The 17,151-nt window shown below is 66.1% G+C and overlaps 1 protein-coding gene across 1 annotated transcript in view; it reads left to right on the top strand.

Annotated features, from left to right (window-relative positions):
* The window catches only part of LOC136789272 (pyruvate carboxylase, mitochondrial-like), a 35,224-nt gene extending 19,837 nt beyond the window's left edge, over window positions 1–15,387 (top strand). The window contains 17 exon segments of the mRNA XM_066989308.1: window positions 1,043–1,132; window positions 3,065–3,286; window positions 4,807–4,914; window positions 4,917–4,962; window positions 6,657–6,897; window positions 7,560–7,809; window positions 9,382–9,626; window positions 10,568–10,749; window positions 11,841–11,893; window positions 11,896–11,938; window positions 11,940–12,087; window positions 13,743–13,799; window positions 13,801–13,884; window positions 15,140–15,167; window positions 15,170–15,304; window positions 15,307–15,356; window positions 15,358–15,387. Of these exon segments, the coding sequence (XP_066845409.1) occupies window positions 1,043–1,132; window positions 3,065–3,286; window positions 4,807–4,914; window positions 4,917–4,962; window positions 6,657–6,897; window positions 7,560–7,809; window positions 9,382–9,626; window positions 10,568–10,749; window positions 11,841–11,893; window positions 11,896–11,938; window positions 11,940–12,087; window positions 13,743–13,799; window positions 13,801–13,884; window positions 15,140–15,167; window positions 15,170–15,304; window positions 15,307–15,356; window positions 15,358–15,387 (2,012 nt within the window).
* The last annotated feature ends 1,764 nt before the right edge of the window (window positions 15,388–17,151 follow it).

The raw sequence follows: 17,151 nt of genomic DNA, 5'->3' as shown, positions 1-17,151 counted from the left end.
TTCTGAGGGGGTCTGGGGAGGTTCTGGGGGGTCTGGGGGGGTGGGGGGGGCCCGAGGGGGTTTAGGGGGGTTCTAGGGGGGGTCTGTGGGGGTCTGGGGGGGTTCTGAGGGGGCCCGAGGGGGTCTGGGGGGGTTCTGAGGGGGTCTGGGGAGGTTCTGAGGGGGTCTGGGGGGGTCTGGGGGGGTTCTGAGGGGGTCTCTGAGGGGGTTTGGGGGGGTTCTGAGGGGGTCTGGGGAGGTTCTGAGGGGGTCTGGGGGGGCCAGAGGGGGCCCGAGGGGGCCTGGGGGGGTTCTGAGGGGGTCTGGGGGGGCCTGGGGGGGGGGCCGAGGGGGTTTGGGGGGGTTCTGAGGGGGTCTGGGGGGGTTCTGAGGGGGTTTGGGGGGGTTCTGAGGGGGTCTGGGGAGGGAGGGGGTTGGGGGGGGTTTGGGGGGGTTCTGAGGGGGGTTTGGGGGGGTTCTGAGGGGGTCTGGGGAGGTTCTGAGGGGGTCTGGGGGGGCCTGGGGGGGGCCCGAGGGGGCCTGGGGGGGTTCTGAGGGGGTCTGGGGGGCCTGGGGGGGGGCCGAGGGGGTTCTGAGGGGGTCTGAGGGGGTTTGGGGGGTTTCTGGGGGGTCTGCTGAGGGGGTCCTGAGGGGGGGGGGGGGGGCGAGGGGGTTTGGGGGGGTTCTGAGGGGGTCTGGGGAGGTTCTGAGAGGGGTCTGAGGGGGCCTGGGGGGGTTCTGAGGGGGTCTGGGGGGGCCTGGGGGGGGGCGAGGGGGTTTGGGGGGGTTCTGAGGGGGTCTGGGGAGGTTCTGAGGGGGTCTGGGGGGGCCTGGGGGGGGGCCGAGGGGGTTTGGGGGGGTTCTGAGAGGGTCTGGGGAGGTTTGGGGGGGTTCTGAGGGGGTCTGGGGGGGCCTCGGGGGGGGGCCTGAGGGGGTTTGGGGGGGTTCTGGGTGGGTTTCGGGGGGCCTGGGGGGGGTCCTGAGGAAGTCTGGGGGGGTCCTGGGGGAGGGTCTCTTGGGGGGGGGGGTCCCTTAAGAGTCCTGACCAGGTGCCCCCCCCCAGGCCACGTGATGGTGAACGGCCCCAGCACCCCCCTGCCCGTCAAGGCCAAAGCGGCGCTGGTGGAGCCCGTGCCCCCCCCCGTGCCCATGGGTGAGTGGGGACGGGGGGGGCTGAGGGTCCCATAGGGTCTTCGTGGGGGGGGGGTCCCATAGGGGTCCTTATTGGGGGGGGGGGGCACAGAGGGGAGATTTTCGGGGGGGGAGTCCCACAGGGGTCCTCCGGGTGGGGGGGGGTGCATTTGGGTTCCGTGGGACCCTCCTGGTTTGAGGGGGGGGGGCATAAGGGGGGTGTGATTTTTGGGGGGGGGGGGGCATGCACGCCTCACGCCCGCGCCATGCACACGCTCAGCACCACAAAGCGGGTCCACGGGCGCTCTGTGGGTTGGGGTGTCCCCCCCCCCCAAAAAACAAATCCCCAGGGAGACCCTCCCCATTATAATCCCCATGGTGACCCCCCCCCAGTACCATCCCCATGGTGACCCCCCCATTATAATTCCTATGGTGACCCCCCCCAGTACAATCCCCATAGTGACCCCCCCCATGGTGACACCCCCCCCCATTATAATCCCCACGGTGACCCCCTCCCCATGGTGACCCCCCCATTATAATCCCCATGGTGACCCCCTCCCCATTGTGACCCCCCCTCCAGTACCATCCCCATGTTGATCCCCCCAATGGTGACCCCCCCCAGTACAATCCCCATGGTGACCCCCCCATGGTGACCCCCCCCCCCAGAAAAAAATCCCCATGGTGACCTCCGCCTTGGGGTGCCCCCCCCCAAAAGAAAACAAATCCCCATGGTGACCCCCCATGGTGACCCCCCCCCATTATAATCCCCATGGTGACCCTCTCTCCATGGTGACCCCCCCCCAGTACCAACCCCATGATGACCCCCCCCAGTACCATCCCTATGGTGACCCCCCCCATTATAATCCCCATGGTGACCCCCTCCCCATGGTGACCCCCCCCAGTACAATCCCCATAGTGACCCCTCCCATGGTGACCCCCCCCCATTATAATCCCCATGGTGACCCCCTCCCCAGTATCATCCCCATGTTGATCCCCCCCATGGTGACCCCCCCTAGTACAATCCCCATGGTGACCCCCTCCCCATGGTGACCCCCCCCAGTATCATCCCCATAGTGACCCCCCATTATAATCCCCATGGTGACCCCCCCCCCATGGTGACCCCCCCATTATAATCCCCATGGTGACCCCCCCCCAGTACCATCCCCATGGTGACCTCCCCATTATAATTCCTATGGTGACCCCCCCCAGTACAATCCCCATGGTGACCCCCTCCCCATGATGACCCCCCCCCATTATAATCCCCATGGTGACCCCCTCCCCATGATGACCCCCCCCCCCAATATAATCCCCATGGTGACCCCCCCCCCCAGTACCATCCCCATGGTGACCCCCCCCCCAGTACAATCCCCATGGTGACCCCCCCATTATAAGCCCCATGGTGACCCCCCCCCCCCCCAGTATCATCCCCATGGTGACCCCCCTCCCATGGTGACCCCCCCCATTATAATCCCCGTGGTGACCCCCCCCCATTATAATCCCCATGGTGACCCCCTCCCCATGGTGACCCCCCCCCAGTACCATCCCCATGGTGACCCCCCCATTATAATCCCCATGGTGACCCCCTCCCCATGGTGACCCCCCCAGTACAATCCCCATGGTGACCCCCTCCCCATGGTGACCCCCCCCATTATAATCCCCATGGTGACCCCCTCCCCATGGTGACCCCCCCCCATTATAATCCCCATGGTGACCCCCTCCCCATGGGGTGACCCCCCCCCAGTAAAACCAAATCCCCATGGTGACCCCCCCATTATGACCCCCCCCCCAGTACAATCTCCCTATGGTGACCCCCCCCATTACAATCCCCATGGTGACCCCCCCATGGTGACCCCCCCCCCCCCAGTGACCTCCGCCTTGGGGTGACCCCCCCCCCATAGTGAACGCCCCCACGGTGACCCCCAATGTGACCCCCCCCCCATGTCCCCGCCCCCAGGGCCGCCCCCGGCGGGGCTGCGGGAGGTGCTGTCCCGCGAGGGGCCGGGGGGCTTCGCGCGGGCGCTGCGGGCGCACCGGGGGCTGCTGCTGACGGACACGACGTTCCGCGACGCCCACCAGTCCCTGCTGGCCACCCGCGTCCGCACCCGCGACCTGGCGCGCGTCGCCCCCTTCGTGGCGCACGCCCTCGGCCCCCTCTGCAGCATGGAGACCTGGGGAGGTCGGGGGGGGCGGGGCCTGGTGGGAGGGGGGCCTGGGGCCTGGTGGGAGGGGGGCGGGGCCTGGTGGGAAGAGGGGGCGGGGCCTGGTGGGAGGGGGGGGAGGGGCGGGGGAGGGGGGCGGGGTCTGGGAAGGGGGCGGGGCCTGGGAGGGGGGCGGGGCCTGGGAGGGGGCGGGGCCCTGGGAAGGGGGCGGGGCCTGGGAGGACAAAAGGGGGCAGGGGAGAAGGGGCCTGTGGGAGGGGGGGGCGGGGCTGGGTGGGGTCTGGGAGGGGGGGCAGGGGGGGCGTGGCCTGGGAGGAAGGGGGGCGTGGCCTGGGAGGAGGGGGGTGGGGCGGGGCTGGGAGGAGGGGGGCGGGGCCTGGGAGGAGGGGGCGGGGCCTGGGAGGAGGGGGGCGGGGCCTGGGAGGAGGGGGGGGCGGGGGCTGGGGGAGGGGTGGGCTGGGGGGGTGGGCGGGGCTGGGGGTGGGGCATGGAAGGGGCCTGGGAGGAGGGGGGCGGGGCCTGGGAGGAGGGGGGCGGGGCCTGGGAGGGGGGGCGTGGCCTGGGAGGGGTGGGCGTGGCCTGGGAGGGGTGGGCGGGGCCTGGAAAGAGGGGGGCGGGGCCTGGGAGGAGGGGGGCGGGGCCTGGGAGTGGGGGGTGGGGTCTGAGAGGGGCGGGGCATCAAGTGGAGGGAGGGGAGGGGCGGCAGTGCTTGGCTGGGAGCCCTGCTGGGGGTGCAAGTGGGCGGGGCTCTGAGGGGGGTGTGGCCTATAGGGGCGGGGCTGCAGCAGCGCACGTGGCTGGGGGCTGGCCCTGCTGGGGGTGCACCAGGGGGGCGGGGCTCTGAGGGGGGTGTGGCCTATAGGGGCGGGGCTTCTGCAGGGGGCGGGGCTGCAGCGGCACGTGGCTGATGGGCTGGCCCTGCTGGGGGTGCACCAGGGGGCGGGGCTTTTGAAGGGGGTGTGGTCTCTGGGGGCGGGGCTTTAAGGGGGTGTGGCCTCTGGGGGCGGGGCTTTAAGGGGGTGTGGTCTCTGGGGCGGGGCTTTAAGGGGGTGTGGTCTCTGTGGGGCGGGGCTTTAAGGGGGTGTGGTCTCTGGGGGGCGGGGCTTTAAGGGGGTGTGGTCTCTGGGGGCGGGGCTTTAAGGGGGGTGTGGTCTCTGGGGGGCGGGGCTTTAAGGGGGTGTGTGGGGGCCTCTGGCCATCTATGGGTGCCAAGGGGCGGGGCTTAATGGAGGGGGCGGAGCTTCCCGGGGCAGGCCTTACTGGGTAGGGCTTCACCGGGGGGGCGGGGCTTAAAGGGGGCGGGGTCCCCCTTCGCCGGGGGCGGGGCTTAAAGGGGGCAGGGGGCGGGGCCTCGCACAGCACAGTGAGCACATGAGCTGTGCACAAGAGGCGGGGCGTGCAAGGGGATTGGTGCAAGGGGGCGGGGCTTGGGTCAGGGGGCGGGGCTTGGGCCAGGGGGCGGGGCTTGGGTCAGGGGGCGGGGCTCTCCGAGGCCCCTCCCCCTGTCCCCAGCAGGCCGTCCGTCCTCCCCCCGCAGGCGCCACCTTCGACGTGGCCATGCGCTTCCTGCACGAGTGCCCCTGGGAGCGGCTGCGGGAGCTGCGGCGCCTGGTCCCCAACATCCCCTTCCAGATGCTGCTGCGCGGCGCAACGCCGTCGGCTACACCAACTACCCCGACAACGTCATCTACCGGTACGGGGCTGGGGGGTCCCTGGGGTCGTGGGGGGTCATGGGGGATTTGGGGGTACATGGGGAGCTGGGGCATATAAAGGGATATGGGGTACATGGGGAGATGGGGTCATACGGGGACATGGGGGTACGAGGGGATGTGGGGGTGAATGGGGACATATAGGGGCATGGGGGGTCATGGGGGATTTGGGGGTGCACGAGGAGATGGGGCACGTTGGGGGTATGGGGGTACATGGGGAGATGGGGGAGATGGGGTCATATGGGGGGTCGGGGGGGATGTGGGGGTCCCTGGGGTCATATGGGGCCATGGGGGATTTGGGGACGCAGAGGGAGATTGGGCACACGGGGGGATTTGAGGGGTAGGGGGTTATACGGGGAGATGGGGTCGTATGGGGACATTGGGGTACAAGGGGATGTGGGGGTGAATGGGGACATATGGGGCCATGGGGGGTCATGGGGGATTTGGGGGTGCACGTGGAGATGGGGCACGTTGGGGGTATGGGGGTACATGGGGAGATGGGGGAGATGGGGTCATATGGGGGGTTGGGGGGGGATGTGGGGGTCCCTGGGGTCATATGGGGCCATGGGGGATTTGGGGGCGCAGAGGGAGATTGGGCACACGGGGGGATTTGGGGGGTAGGGGGTTATACGGGGAGATGGGGTCGTATGGGGACATTGGGGTACAAGGGGATGTGGGGGTGAATGGGGACATATGGGGCCATGGGGGGTCATGGGGGATTTGGGGGTGCATGGGAAGATGGAGCACGTGGGGGGATTTGGGGGATAGGGGGGTAGACAGGGAGATGGGGTCATATGGGGACATTGGGGTACAAGGGGATGTGGGGGTGAATGGGGACATATAGGGACATGGGGGGTCATTGGGGATTTGGGGGCACACAGGGAGATTGGGCACACGGGGGGATGTGGGGGGTAGGGGGGTAGAGGGGGAGATGGGGTCATATGGGGACATGGGGGTACGAGGGGATGTGGGGGTGAATGGGGATGTATGGGGCCATGGGGGGTCATGGGGGATTTGGGGGTGCACAGGGAGTTAGGGCACGGGGGGGGTATAGAGGTACATGGGGAGATGGGGGAGATGGGGTCATATGGGGACATGGGGGGTCAGGGGGGATGTGGGGGTCCCTGGGGACATATAGGGACATGGGGGGTCAGGGGGGATTTGGGGGGTGCATGGGGAGATGGGACACAGGTGGGTATGGGGGTACGCGGGAGATGGGGGAGTTGGGGACATGGGGGTACGAGGGGATGTGGGGGTGAATGGGGTCATATGGGGACATGGGGGGCTGGAGGGGATTTGGGGGTCCCTGGGGACATATGAGGGCATGGGGGGTCATGGGGGATTTGGGGGTACATGGGGAGCTGGGGCATATAAAGGGATATGGGAATGTAAGGTGTGCAAGTACATAGGGAGATGGGGTCATACGGGGACATGGGGTGTTGAAGGGGATGTGGGGGTCCCCGGGGTCATGGGGGGTCATGGGGATTTGGGGGTACATGGGGAGCTGGGGCCTATAAAGGGATATGGGGATATAGGGGAGATGGGGGTACCTGGGGAGACACGGGGACACGGGGACCTGGAGGATGAGGAGGGACACGGGGCCACCGCGGGCTGGCGGGACTTATTGGGGGGGGGGTCCTCACGGCACCCCCTGACGCCCCCCCCCCCACCCCCCAAGCTTCTGCGAGGTGGCGGCGGCCAACGGCATGGACATCTTCCGGGTGTTCGACGCCCTCAACTACCTCCCCAACCTCCTGCTGGGGGTGGAGGCCGTGGGGAGGGCGGGCGCCGTGGTGGAGGCCGCGCTCTCCTACACGGGGGACGTGGCCGACCCCACGCGCACCAAGTACGGCCTCGACTACTACCTGGGGCTGGCCCGCGAGCTGGTGGCCGCCGGCACCCACATCCTCTGCATCAAGGTGAGGGGGGGGGTCGTGGGGGGGCTGGGGGTCCCCGGGGTATGGGGAAGGGGCTTGGGGTGAGGTTCTGGGGGGCTGGGAGGGGGAATTTGGGGTCCTGAGGGGCTTGGGGTGAGGTTCTGGGGGGCTGGGAGGGGGAGTTAGGGGTCGTGGGGGGGTGGAGAAGGGATCTGGGGGGGGCTCAGAGGGTTCTGGGAGGATGGAAGGGGGTCTCGGGGGTCCCTAGAGTTTAGGGAGGGGGAATTTGGGGTCCTGAGGGGCTTGGGATGTGGTTCTGGGGGGCTGGGAGGGGGAGTTAGGGCTCATGGGGGGGTGGAGAAGGGATCTGGGGGGGGTTCAGAGGGTTCTGGGAGGATGGAGGGGGTCTCGGGGGGTTCTGGGGAGGCTTGGGATGGGTATGGGGAGGGCAGAAGGGGGAATTGGGGATCCTGGGGGGTTTGGGATGGGTACAGGGGGGGCAGAAGGGGGAATTGGGGTTCCTGAGGCGTTGGGGATGGGTATGGGGGGCTTGGGATGGGTCCTGGGGGGCTTGGGATGGGTATAGGGGTCTAGAAGCAGGAACACGGCATCCCCGCGCCCTCAGGACACCTCGGAAGGCGGGGGGGGGGGGCAGGATGGGTTTTGGGGTCCCTCCCCCCGTCACCCCAAAATCCCGTCCCCAGGACATGGCGGGGCTGCTGACCCCGGCGGCCGCCCGCTTGCTGGTGGGGGCCCTGCGCGAGCGCTTCCCCGACGTGCCCCTGCACATCCACACCCACGACACCGCCGGGGCCGCCGTCGCCTCCATGCTGGCGGCCGCCAACGCCGGCGCCGACGTGGTGGACGTGGCCGTGGACGCCATGGCCGGGATGACCTCGCAGCCCAGCATGGGCGCCCTGGTGGCCTGCACCCGCGGTACCCCACTGGACACAGGTAACGGGGTGGCCCCTGAGGTGGTGGGGGGGGTCGCGGAGGGGGCGCCGTGGTGGTTGGGGGGGTGGTGTCGTGGTCGTGGTGGTGGTGTCGTGGTCGTGGTGGTGGTGGCGTGGTCGTGGAGGTGGTGTCGTGGTCGTGGCGGTGGTATCATGGTCGTGGCGGTGGTATCATGGTCGTGGTGGTGGTATCGTGGTCATGGAGGTGGTATCATGGTTGTGGTGGTGGCACCGTGGTTGTGGTGGTGGTATCATGGTCGCGGTGGTGGTATCATGGTCCTGGTGGTGGTGGTATCGTGGTCCTGGTGGTTGGTATCGTGGTCGTGGTGGTGGTGTCATGGTCGTGGTTGTGGTGTCGTGGTCATGGTGGTGGTGTCATGGTCGTGGTTGTGGTGTCGTGGTCGTGGTGGTGGTTTCGTGGTCGTGGTGGTGGTGTCGTGGTCGTGGTTGTGATGTCGTGGTGGTGGTGTCATGGTCGTGGTTGTGGTGTCGTGGTCGTGGTGGTGGTATCGTGGTCGTGGTGGTGGTATCGTAGTCGTGGTGGTGGTATCGTGGTCGTGGTGGTGGTGTCGTGGTCGTGGTGGTGGTATTGTGCTCCTGGTGATGGCATCGTGCTCATGGTGACGACATCGTGGTCGTGGTGGTGGTATCGTGGTCGTGGTGGTGGTGTCGTGGTTGTGGTGGTGATGTCGTGGTGGTGGTGGTGATGTCGTGGTGGTGGTGTCGTGGTCGTGGTGGTGGTGTCGTGGTTGTGGTGGTGATGTCGTGGTGGTGGTGGTGATGTCGTGGTGGTGGTATCGTGGTCGTGGTGGTGGTATTGTGGTCGTGGAGGTGGCACCGTGGTCATGGAGATGCTACCGTGGTCGTGGTGGTGGCACCATGGTCACGGTGGTGGCACCGTGGTCATGTTGGTGGTATTGTGCTCATGGTGGTGGTATCACGGTCATGGAGATGCTATCATGGTCATGGTGGTACCGAAGTCATGGAGATGCTACCAAAATCATGGTGGTGGCACTGTGGTTGTGGAGATGCTGCCATGGTCGTGGTGGTGGCACCGTGGTCATGGAGATGCTACCATGGTCATGGTGGTTGCACCATGGTCGTGGAGGTGCTACCCCGGTCATGGTGGTGGCACCGTGGTCATGCTACCGTGGTCACGGTGGTGGCACAGTGGTTGTGGAGATGCTACCGTGGTCACGGTGGTGGCACCGTGGTCATGGAGATGCTACCAAGGTCATGGTGGTTGCACCATGGTCGTGGAGGTGCTACCCCGGTCATGGTGGTGGCACCGTGGTCATGGCAACGCCGCTGCGGTGATGGCACTGCCACCGCGATCCCGGCAATTCTCCCATGGCCGTAGTGACGCCACCGCGATCCTGGTGATGCCACCAGGGCCACGGCAACGCCACCACGATCCTGGCAACGCCACCACGGCCATTCTGATGCCACCACAGCCCCGTCATCGTGCCCAACCCATTGGACCCCCCATCCATGGCTTCTCCCAACCCTGGTGGCCCCCAACCTTGGCGTCCCGTGGTCCCCAACACCCACGTGTCCCCCTCCCCGCACCCAGGCATCGCGCTGGAGCGGGTGTTCGAGTACAGCGAGTACTGGGAGGCGGCGCGGGCGCTCTACGCCGCCTTCGACTGCACGGCCACCATGAAGTCGGGCAACGCGGACGTCTACGAGAACGAGATCCCGGGGGGCCAGTACACCAACCTCCACTTCCAGGCCCACGCCATGGGGCTGGGCCACAAGTTCAAGGAGGTGAAGAAGGCCTACGCCGAGGCCAACAAGCTCCTCGGGGACCTCATTAAGGTGAGGCTGGGGCTGGGCTCCATGGGGTTTCTCCGTGGGTTGGGTGCTCTCCGTGGGTTGGGTGCTCTCCATGGGGTGGGGTGAGCTCTATGGGATGGGTGGTCTTCATGGGGTGGGTGGTCTTCGTGGGATGGTCTCCACGGGATAGATGCTCTCCATGGGGTGGGTGGTCTTCATGAGATCGGTAACGTTCATGGGATGATCTCCATGGGGTGGGTGGTGTTTGTGGGACGGTCTCCATGGGGTGGTCTTCATGGGGTGGGTGATCTCCATGGGATGGGTGGTCTTCACAGGGTGGGTGGTCTCCATGAGATGGATGGTATTCGTGGGATGCTCTCCATGGGGTGGGTGACCTCCATGGGGTGGGTGGTCTCAATGGGATGGTCTCCATGGGTTGGGTGTTCTCCATGGGTTGGGTTTTCTCCATGGGGTGGGTGATCTTTATGGGATGGGTGCTCGCCATGGGGTGGGTGTTCTCCATGGGGTGGTTGGTCTTCATGAAACGGGTGGTCTTCATGGGATGGTCTTCTTGGGGTGGGCGCTCTCTGTGGGGTGGGATGGTTTTGTGGAGCGGGTGATCTCTGTGGGATGGGTGGTCTTCATGGGATGGCCTCCATGGGGTGGGTGCTCTCCATGGGGTGGGTGGTCTTCGTGGGATCCTCTCTGTGGGATGGGTGATCTCCGTGGAGTGGGTGGTCTCAATGGGGTGAGTGGTCTCAATGGGGTGGGTGCTCTCCATGGGGTGGGTGGTCTCAATGGGGTGGGTGCTCTCCATGGGGTGGATGCCCTCCATGGGGTGGGTGCCCCCCCACGGGTTTTCCTTATGGGATGCTCCCGCTAGGAACAGCAGCATGGTGACCTCCCCTGGCAGGGTGACACCCTTGGGTGACACCAAGCGGGGGTGACGCCTGGGGGGGGGGCGGGGTCTCTGTCGGGGGCAGGTGACGCCGTCGTCGAAGGTGGTGGGGGACCTGGCGCAGTTCATGGTGCAGAACGGGCTGTCGCGCGAGGAGGTGGAGGCGCGGGCGGACGAGCTCTCCTTCCCCGTCTCCGTCGTGGAGTTCCTGCAGGGCTACATCGGCACCCCCCCGGGGGGCTTCCCCGAGCCCTTCCGCTCCCGGGTGCGTGGGGGGGGGACAGGGGGACTGGGAAGGGGGGCTGGGAGGGAAATTGGGAGCGCTGGGAGGGATCTGGGATGGACTGGAGGGTGACTGGGAAGGGTTTGGGGGGCGCTGGGAGGGACTGGGGAACACTGGGAGGGTTTTGGGGGGGGGTGGAAGGGACTGGGAGGCGCTGGGAGAGTGCTGGGGGGGGGTGTGGAAGGGACTGGGAGGTACTGGGAAGGAACTGGAGGGCACTGGGAGGGGACGAGGGAGGACTGGGGGGCACTGGAAGGGACTGGGAGGCACTGGGAGGCTTTGCTGGAGGTGCCAGGCAGGGCTCGTTGCCATGACGACGGTCCCAGCATAGCAACGGGTACCAGCGCTGTTTGCCATGGCAACAACCCTTAGCAACGGGTCCTACAGCCGGTTGCCAAGACAACAGCCCCAGCAACAGGTCCTAGTGCCTGGTTGCCATGGCAGCAGCCCTTAGCAACGGGTCCTACATCCAGTTGCCATGGCAGCAGCCCCAACCACGGGTCCTAGTGCCCGGTTGTCATGACAACAGCCCTTAGCAACGGATCCTGCATCCGGTTGCCATGGCAGCAGCCCTTAGCAATGGGTCCCAGTGCCTGGTTGCCATGACAACAGCCCTTAGCAATGGGTCCTACAGCCGGTTGCCATGGCAGCAGCCCCAGCAACGGGTCCCAGTGCCCAGTTGCCATGACAACAGCCCTTAGCAATGGGTTCTACAGCCGGTTGCCATGGCAGCACCCCCAGCAACGGGTCCTAGTGCCCGGTTGTCATGACAACAGCCCTTAGCAACGGGTCCTACAGCCGGTTGCCATGGCAGCAGCCCCAGCAACAGGTCCTAGTGCCCGGTTGCCGTGACAACAGCCCTTACAAACGGGTCCTACAGCCGGTTGTCATGGCAGCAGCCCCAGCAACGGGTCCCAGTGCCCGGTTGCCATGACAACAGCCCTTAGCAACAGGTCCTACAGCCGGTTGCCATGGCAGCAGCCCTTAGCAATGAGTCCCAGTGCCCAGTTGCCACGGCTCGGTTGCCGTGACATCGGTCGCCATGGCAACACCGGCATCCTTCCCCCCCATCCAGGTGCTGGAAGGACCTGCCGCGGGTGGAGGGGCGCCCGGGGGCCTCGCTGCCCCCCTGGACTTCGAGGCGCTGGGCCAGGAGCTGGGGGCGCGGGACGGGGCCCCCCAGCGCCGAGGAGCTGCTGTCGGCCGCGCTGTACCCCAAGGTGTACGGCGACTTCCGCGCCTTCGCCTCCACCTTCGGCCCCGTCTCCTGCCTGGGCACCCGCCTCTTCCTGGAGGGGCCCACCATCGCCGAGGAGTTCGAGGTGGGCGGGGCTTCGGGGGGTGGGCGGGGCTTCGGGGGGTGGGCGGGGCTTTGGGTGGGCGGGGCTTCGGGTGGGAGGGGCTTGGAGGTGGGAGGGGCTTGGAAGTGGGAGGGGGCTGGGGTGGAGCAGGGCTTGATGTGGGTGAGGTAGGGGTATGGGGCTTTGGGGGTGGGCGGGGCTTCGGGGGAGTGGGCGGGGCTTCGGGGGAGTGGGCGGGGCTTTTGGAGTGGGAGGGGCTTGGGAGTGGGAGGGGCTTGTGGGTGGGCGGGGCTTAGGGGTGGTGCCATGCATGGGGAGGGGGAGGCATGGTGGGGTGGGCGGGGCTTTGGGAGTGGGCGGGGCTTTGGGAGTGGGCGGGGTTTAGGTGGGAGTGGGCGGGGCTTTGGGAGTGGGCGGGGTTTGGGTGGGAGTGGCTTAACGTAGGCGGGAGCTTTGGGGTGGGCGGGGCTTGTGGGTGGGAGGGGCTTGAGTGGGGCGGGGCTGGGGTGGTGCAAGGCATAGGGGCACGGATGGGATGGGCGGGGCTTCCGGGTGGGCGGGGCTTCCGGTGGGCGTGGCTTGAGTGTGGGCGTGGCTTGAGGGTGGGAGGAGCTTGGGGTGGGGCGTGGCATGGGGAGGGGGGGAGGCGCGGGTGGGGTGGGCGGGGCTTGGCACACCTCGCACGCCCTCTCACACCCTTGCACGCTCTCGCACACCTTGCACACTCCTCCTGCACGCCCTCGCACGCTCTCGCACACCTTGCACGCCCTCTCACACACCTTGCACTCTCTCGTACGCCTTGCACACTCCCGCACACCTCGCACGCTCTCGCACTCTTACACCTCACATGATCTTGCACGCCCTCAAATGCTCCCGCACGCCTTGCACGCTCTTGCACGCCTTGCACGCTCCTTCACACCCCTGCACGCGCTCGCACACCTTGCACACTCTCACACACCTTGCACACTCTCGCACGCTCTTACACCTCACACGCTCTTGCACGCCCTCGCACGCTCTCTCTCACACCTCGCACACTCTCTCGTGCCTTGCACGCTCCCACACACCCTTGCACACTCCCACACACCCGTGCATGCTCCCTCACACCCTTGCACGCTCACACACACCCTTGCACACTCCTTCACACCCTTGCACCCTCCCTCACACCCTTGCACGCTCCTGCATACCCTCACGCTCCCGCACACCTTGCACACTCCCACACACCTTGCGCGCCCTCTCGCACCCTTGCACGCTTCTGCATGCCCTTGCACGCCCTCGCACGCTCTCTCTCACTCCTCTCACACTCTCTCATGCCTTGCACGCTCCCACACACCCTTGCACGCTCCCTCACACCCTTGCACGCTCCTGCATACCCTCACGCTCCTGCACACCTTGCGCACTCCCACGCACCTCGCGCGCCCTCTCGCACCCTTGCACGCTTCTGCACGCCCTTGCACGCCCTTGCACGCTCTCACACGCCCTCGCACACTCCCTCACACCCTTGCACGCTCCTGCATACTCTCACGCTCCTGCATACCCTCACGCTCCCACACACCTCGCGCGCCCTCTCGCACCCTTGCACGCTTCTGCATGCCCTTGCACGCCCTCGCACGCCCTCGCACGCCCTCGCACGCCCTCGCACGCCCTTGCACGCTCGTTCTGAGGCTCCGCCCGCGCAGGTGGAGCTGGAGCGGGGCAAGACGCTGCACATCAAGGCGCTGGCGCTGGGCGACCTGGAACGCGGCGGGGCAGCGCGAGGTCTTCTTCGAGCTCAACGGGCAGCTGCGCTCCATCCTCGTGCGCGACACCCAGGCCTTGAAGGTGAGGGGGGGGGGCCCGGGGGGCTGGGGGGGGGGTGGGGGAGTCGGGGGGGGGGGATTGGAGGGGCGGGGAGGGGTCTGGGGGCATCCAGGGGGGACGTGGGGGTGGGCGCGGGGGATGCGGGAAGGGTCCTGGGGTGCGTGGGGGGGGCTGGGGGTAGGGGGGTGGTACTGGGGGGGGCTGGGAGCAGGGTGGGGGGTAGTGGGGGCCATAGGGGGGTCCTGAGGGATGGGGGGGGGGGGGCTTGGGGATGGGGGGGGGCTGTGTTTTATGGGGAGGGGGTTATAGGGGCTGCAGGAGAGTCCAAGGGGGATGGGGGGGTCCTAAAGGGGGGAAAGGGGGAGGGGAACTGGAATTATGGGGGGAGTCTTGGGGGATATGGGGGGGGTCCTGGGAGACATGGGTGGGGGGTCCCAGGGGAGATGGGGGGGGGGCCTGGGGGACATGGGGGATCCTGGGGCACATTGAGGGGGAGGTTCTAGGGAACATGGTGGGGGTCCTAGGAGACAAGGGGGGCCCTGGGGGAGATGGGGGGTCCTGGGAGACAAGGGGAGGTCCTAGGAGCTATGGGGGGTCCTGGGGGACATGGGGGGGTCCAGGAGGACATGGGGGGGGTCCTGGGGGACATGGGGAGGGGTCTTGGGGACATGGAGGGACCACAGGGAAGATGGGGGGGGGTCCTGGGAGACATGGGGGGGTCCTGGGGGACAGGGGGGGTCCTGGTCCTGGGGGGTCTAGGACATGGGGGGGTCCTGGAGGACATGGGGGGTCCTAGGAGCTATGGGGGGGTCCTGGGGGACATGGGGAGGGGTCTTGTGGACATGGGGGTCCTGGGAGACATGGGGGGTCCTAGGGGACATGGGGGGATTCCAGGGGACAAGGGGGGGTCCAGGAGGACATGGGGGGGGGGGTCCTGGGGGACATGGGGAGGGGTTTTGGGGACATGGAGGGACCACAGGGAAATGGGGGGGGGTCCTGGGAGACATGGGGGCATCCTGGGAGACATGGGGGGGTGCTGGGGGACATGGGGGGGTCCTGGAGGACATGGGGGGGTCCTAGGAGCTATGGGGGGTCCTGGGGGACATGGGGGGGTGTCATGGGGGATATGGGGTGGGGGTTCCTAGGAGACATGGGGGGTCCTGGGAGACACGGGGGCATCCTGGGAGACATGAGGGGGGGTCCTCACAAAACGGGGTGCCCAGAACGGACCCCCCAACCTCCCCCTTATATTTTCGTTCCCCCCCCCCCCCCCCAGGAGATGCACGTGCACCCCAAGGCGGACCGGGGGCCAAGGGGCAGGTGGGGGCCCCCATGCCGGGGGAGGTGGTGGAGGTGCGGGGTGGAGGCGGGGGCGCGGGTGGAGAAGGGGCCCCCCTCTGCGTGCTCAGCGCCATGAAGATGGAGACCGTGGTCACCGCCCCCTGGGGGGCACCGTCGCCCGCCTCCACGTGCGCCCCGGCATGAGCCTGGAGTGGCGACGACCTCATCGTGGAGATCGAGTAGTTTCGGGGGGGGGGGGGGGGGCCACCCCAAAAAAAAATCCCACCCCCCCCCCCCAAAAAAATTCCGACCCCCCAAAAAATACTCCCCTCGAGATCGGGTAGGAAGGGGGGGTACACCCCAAAAAAAAACTCCTTTCCCTCCCTCGAGATCGAGTAAGGGGGGACACCCCCCAAAAAAAATCCCCCCCCCAAAAAAAATACCGACCCCCCCCCCCAAAAATACCTACCCCCCAAAAAATACCTACCCCCAAAAAACTGCTCTTGAGATCGGATAGAAAGTGGGGGGGGGACACCCCAAAAAAACCCTCCTTCCCCTCCCTCGAGATGGAGTAAGGGGGGGGACACCCCCCAAAAATAATCCCCCCCCCGAAAAAATACCGACCCCCCCAAAAAAAATACCGACCCCCCAAAAAAAACTCCCCTTGAGATTGGGTAGGAAGGGGGACACGCCGAAAAACCCTCCTTCTCCTCCCTCGAGATTGAGTAAGGGGGGACACCCCCCAAAAATCCCACCCCACCCCCCCCCAAAAAAATCCCCACCCCCCAAAAAACACTGACCCCCCCAGAAAAACTCCCCTTGAGATTGGGTAGGAAGGGGGACACCCCAAAAAACTGCCCCCCCCCAAAAAAATGCATCCCTCCCCCCGAGATCGAGTTGGGGGGACGACACCCCCCCCAAAAAAAAATCCCCCCCCCCCAAAAAACCTCCCCTCGAGATTGAGTGGGGAGGGGGGACACCCCCCCAAAAGCGTCCCCCCCCCAAAAAAACTCCCCCCCAAGCACTTTAAGAGCCCCCCCCTTTCTGGGGAGGCGATGCGGCTTTTGGGGTGCCCCCCCCCCCAAAAAAAAAAGGGGGGGTCAGGCCTTGGGGGGGCTTACCCCCGCTCAAGGGGGGGGCGTCCTGTTTTGGGGGGGCAGCCTCTTTTGGGGGGGGGCACCCTGTTTTTGGGGGCGGTACCTTCTTTGGGGGGGGGGGCACCTTGTTTTGGGGGGGGGGGCTTGGTGCATTTCGGGTGGTCCCCCCCCCTCTGGGGGGCCTCTCACCCCCCATTTTTTGAGCATTTCACCCCATTTTTGCTCATTTCACCCCATTTTTTGAGCATTTCACCCCATTTTTTGAGCATTTCACCCCATTTTTTGAGCATTTCACCCCATTTTTTGAGGATTTCACCCCGTTTTTTGAGCATTTCTCCCCATTTTTGCTCATTTCACCCCATTTTTGAGCATTTCACCCCATTTTTGAGCATTTCACCCCATTTTTTGAGCATTTCTCCCCATTTTTGCTCATTTCACCCCATTTTTGCTCATTTCACCCCATTTTTGAGCATTTCACCCCATTTTTTGAGCATTTCTCCCCATTTTTGCTCATTTCACCCCATTTTTGCTCATTTCACCCCATTTTTTTGAGCATTTCTCCCCATTTTTGCTCATTTCACCCCATTTTGAGCATTTCACCCCGGTTTTGAGAGCATTTCATCCCCTTTTTTTTGGGGGGGGGTCTCCCCCATTTCTGGGGGGGCTTCGCCCCATTTTGGGGGTTCACCCCCATTTTTGGGGGGGTCTCCTTTTTGGGGGTGCCCACCCATTTTCGGGGGGGTCCACCCCATTTTGGGGGGTCGCCCCATTTCGGGGGCCCTTTCCCCCTTTTGGGCTCATTTCATCCCTTTTGGGGCACATCGACCCCTGTTTTTTTTTTTTGGGGGGGGGGGATCCCTTTTTGTGCCATTTTCAGCCCCTTTCGGGGCACCTTGAGCCTTTTTTTGGG

The sequence above is a fragment of the Anser cygnoides genome, unplaced genomic scaffold (genome assembly GCF_040182565.1).
Source record: "Anser cygnoides isolate HZ-2024a breed goose unplaced genomic scaffold, Taihu_goose_T2T_genome scaffold_43_1, whole genome shotgun sequence".
NCBI classification, from domain to species: domain Eukaryota; kingdom Metazoa; phylum Chordata; class Aves; order Anseriformes; family Anatidae; genus Anser; species Anser cygnoides.
The sequence above is the reverse complement of the archived record's forward strand: the minus strand, read 5'-3'. Positions and strand labels throughout refer to the sequence as shown.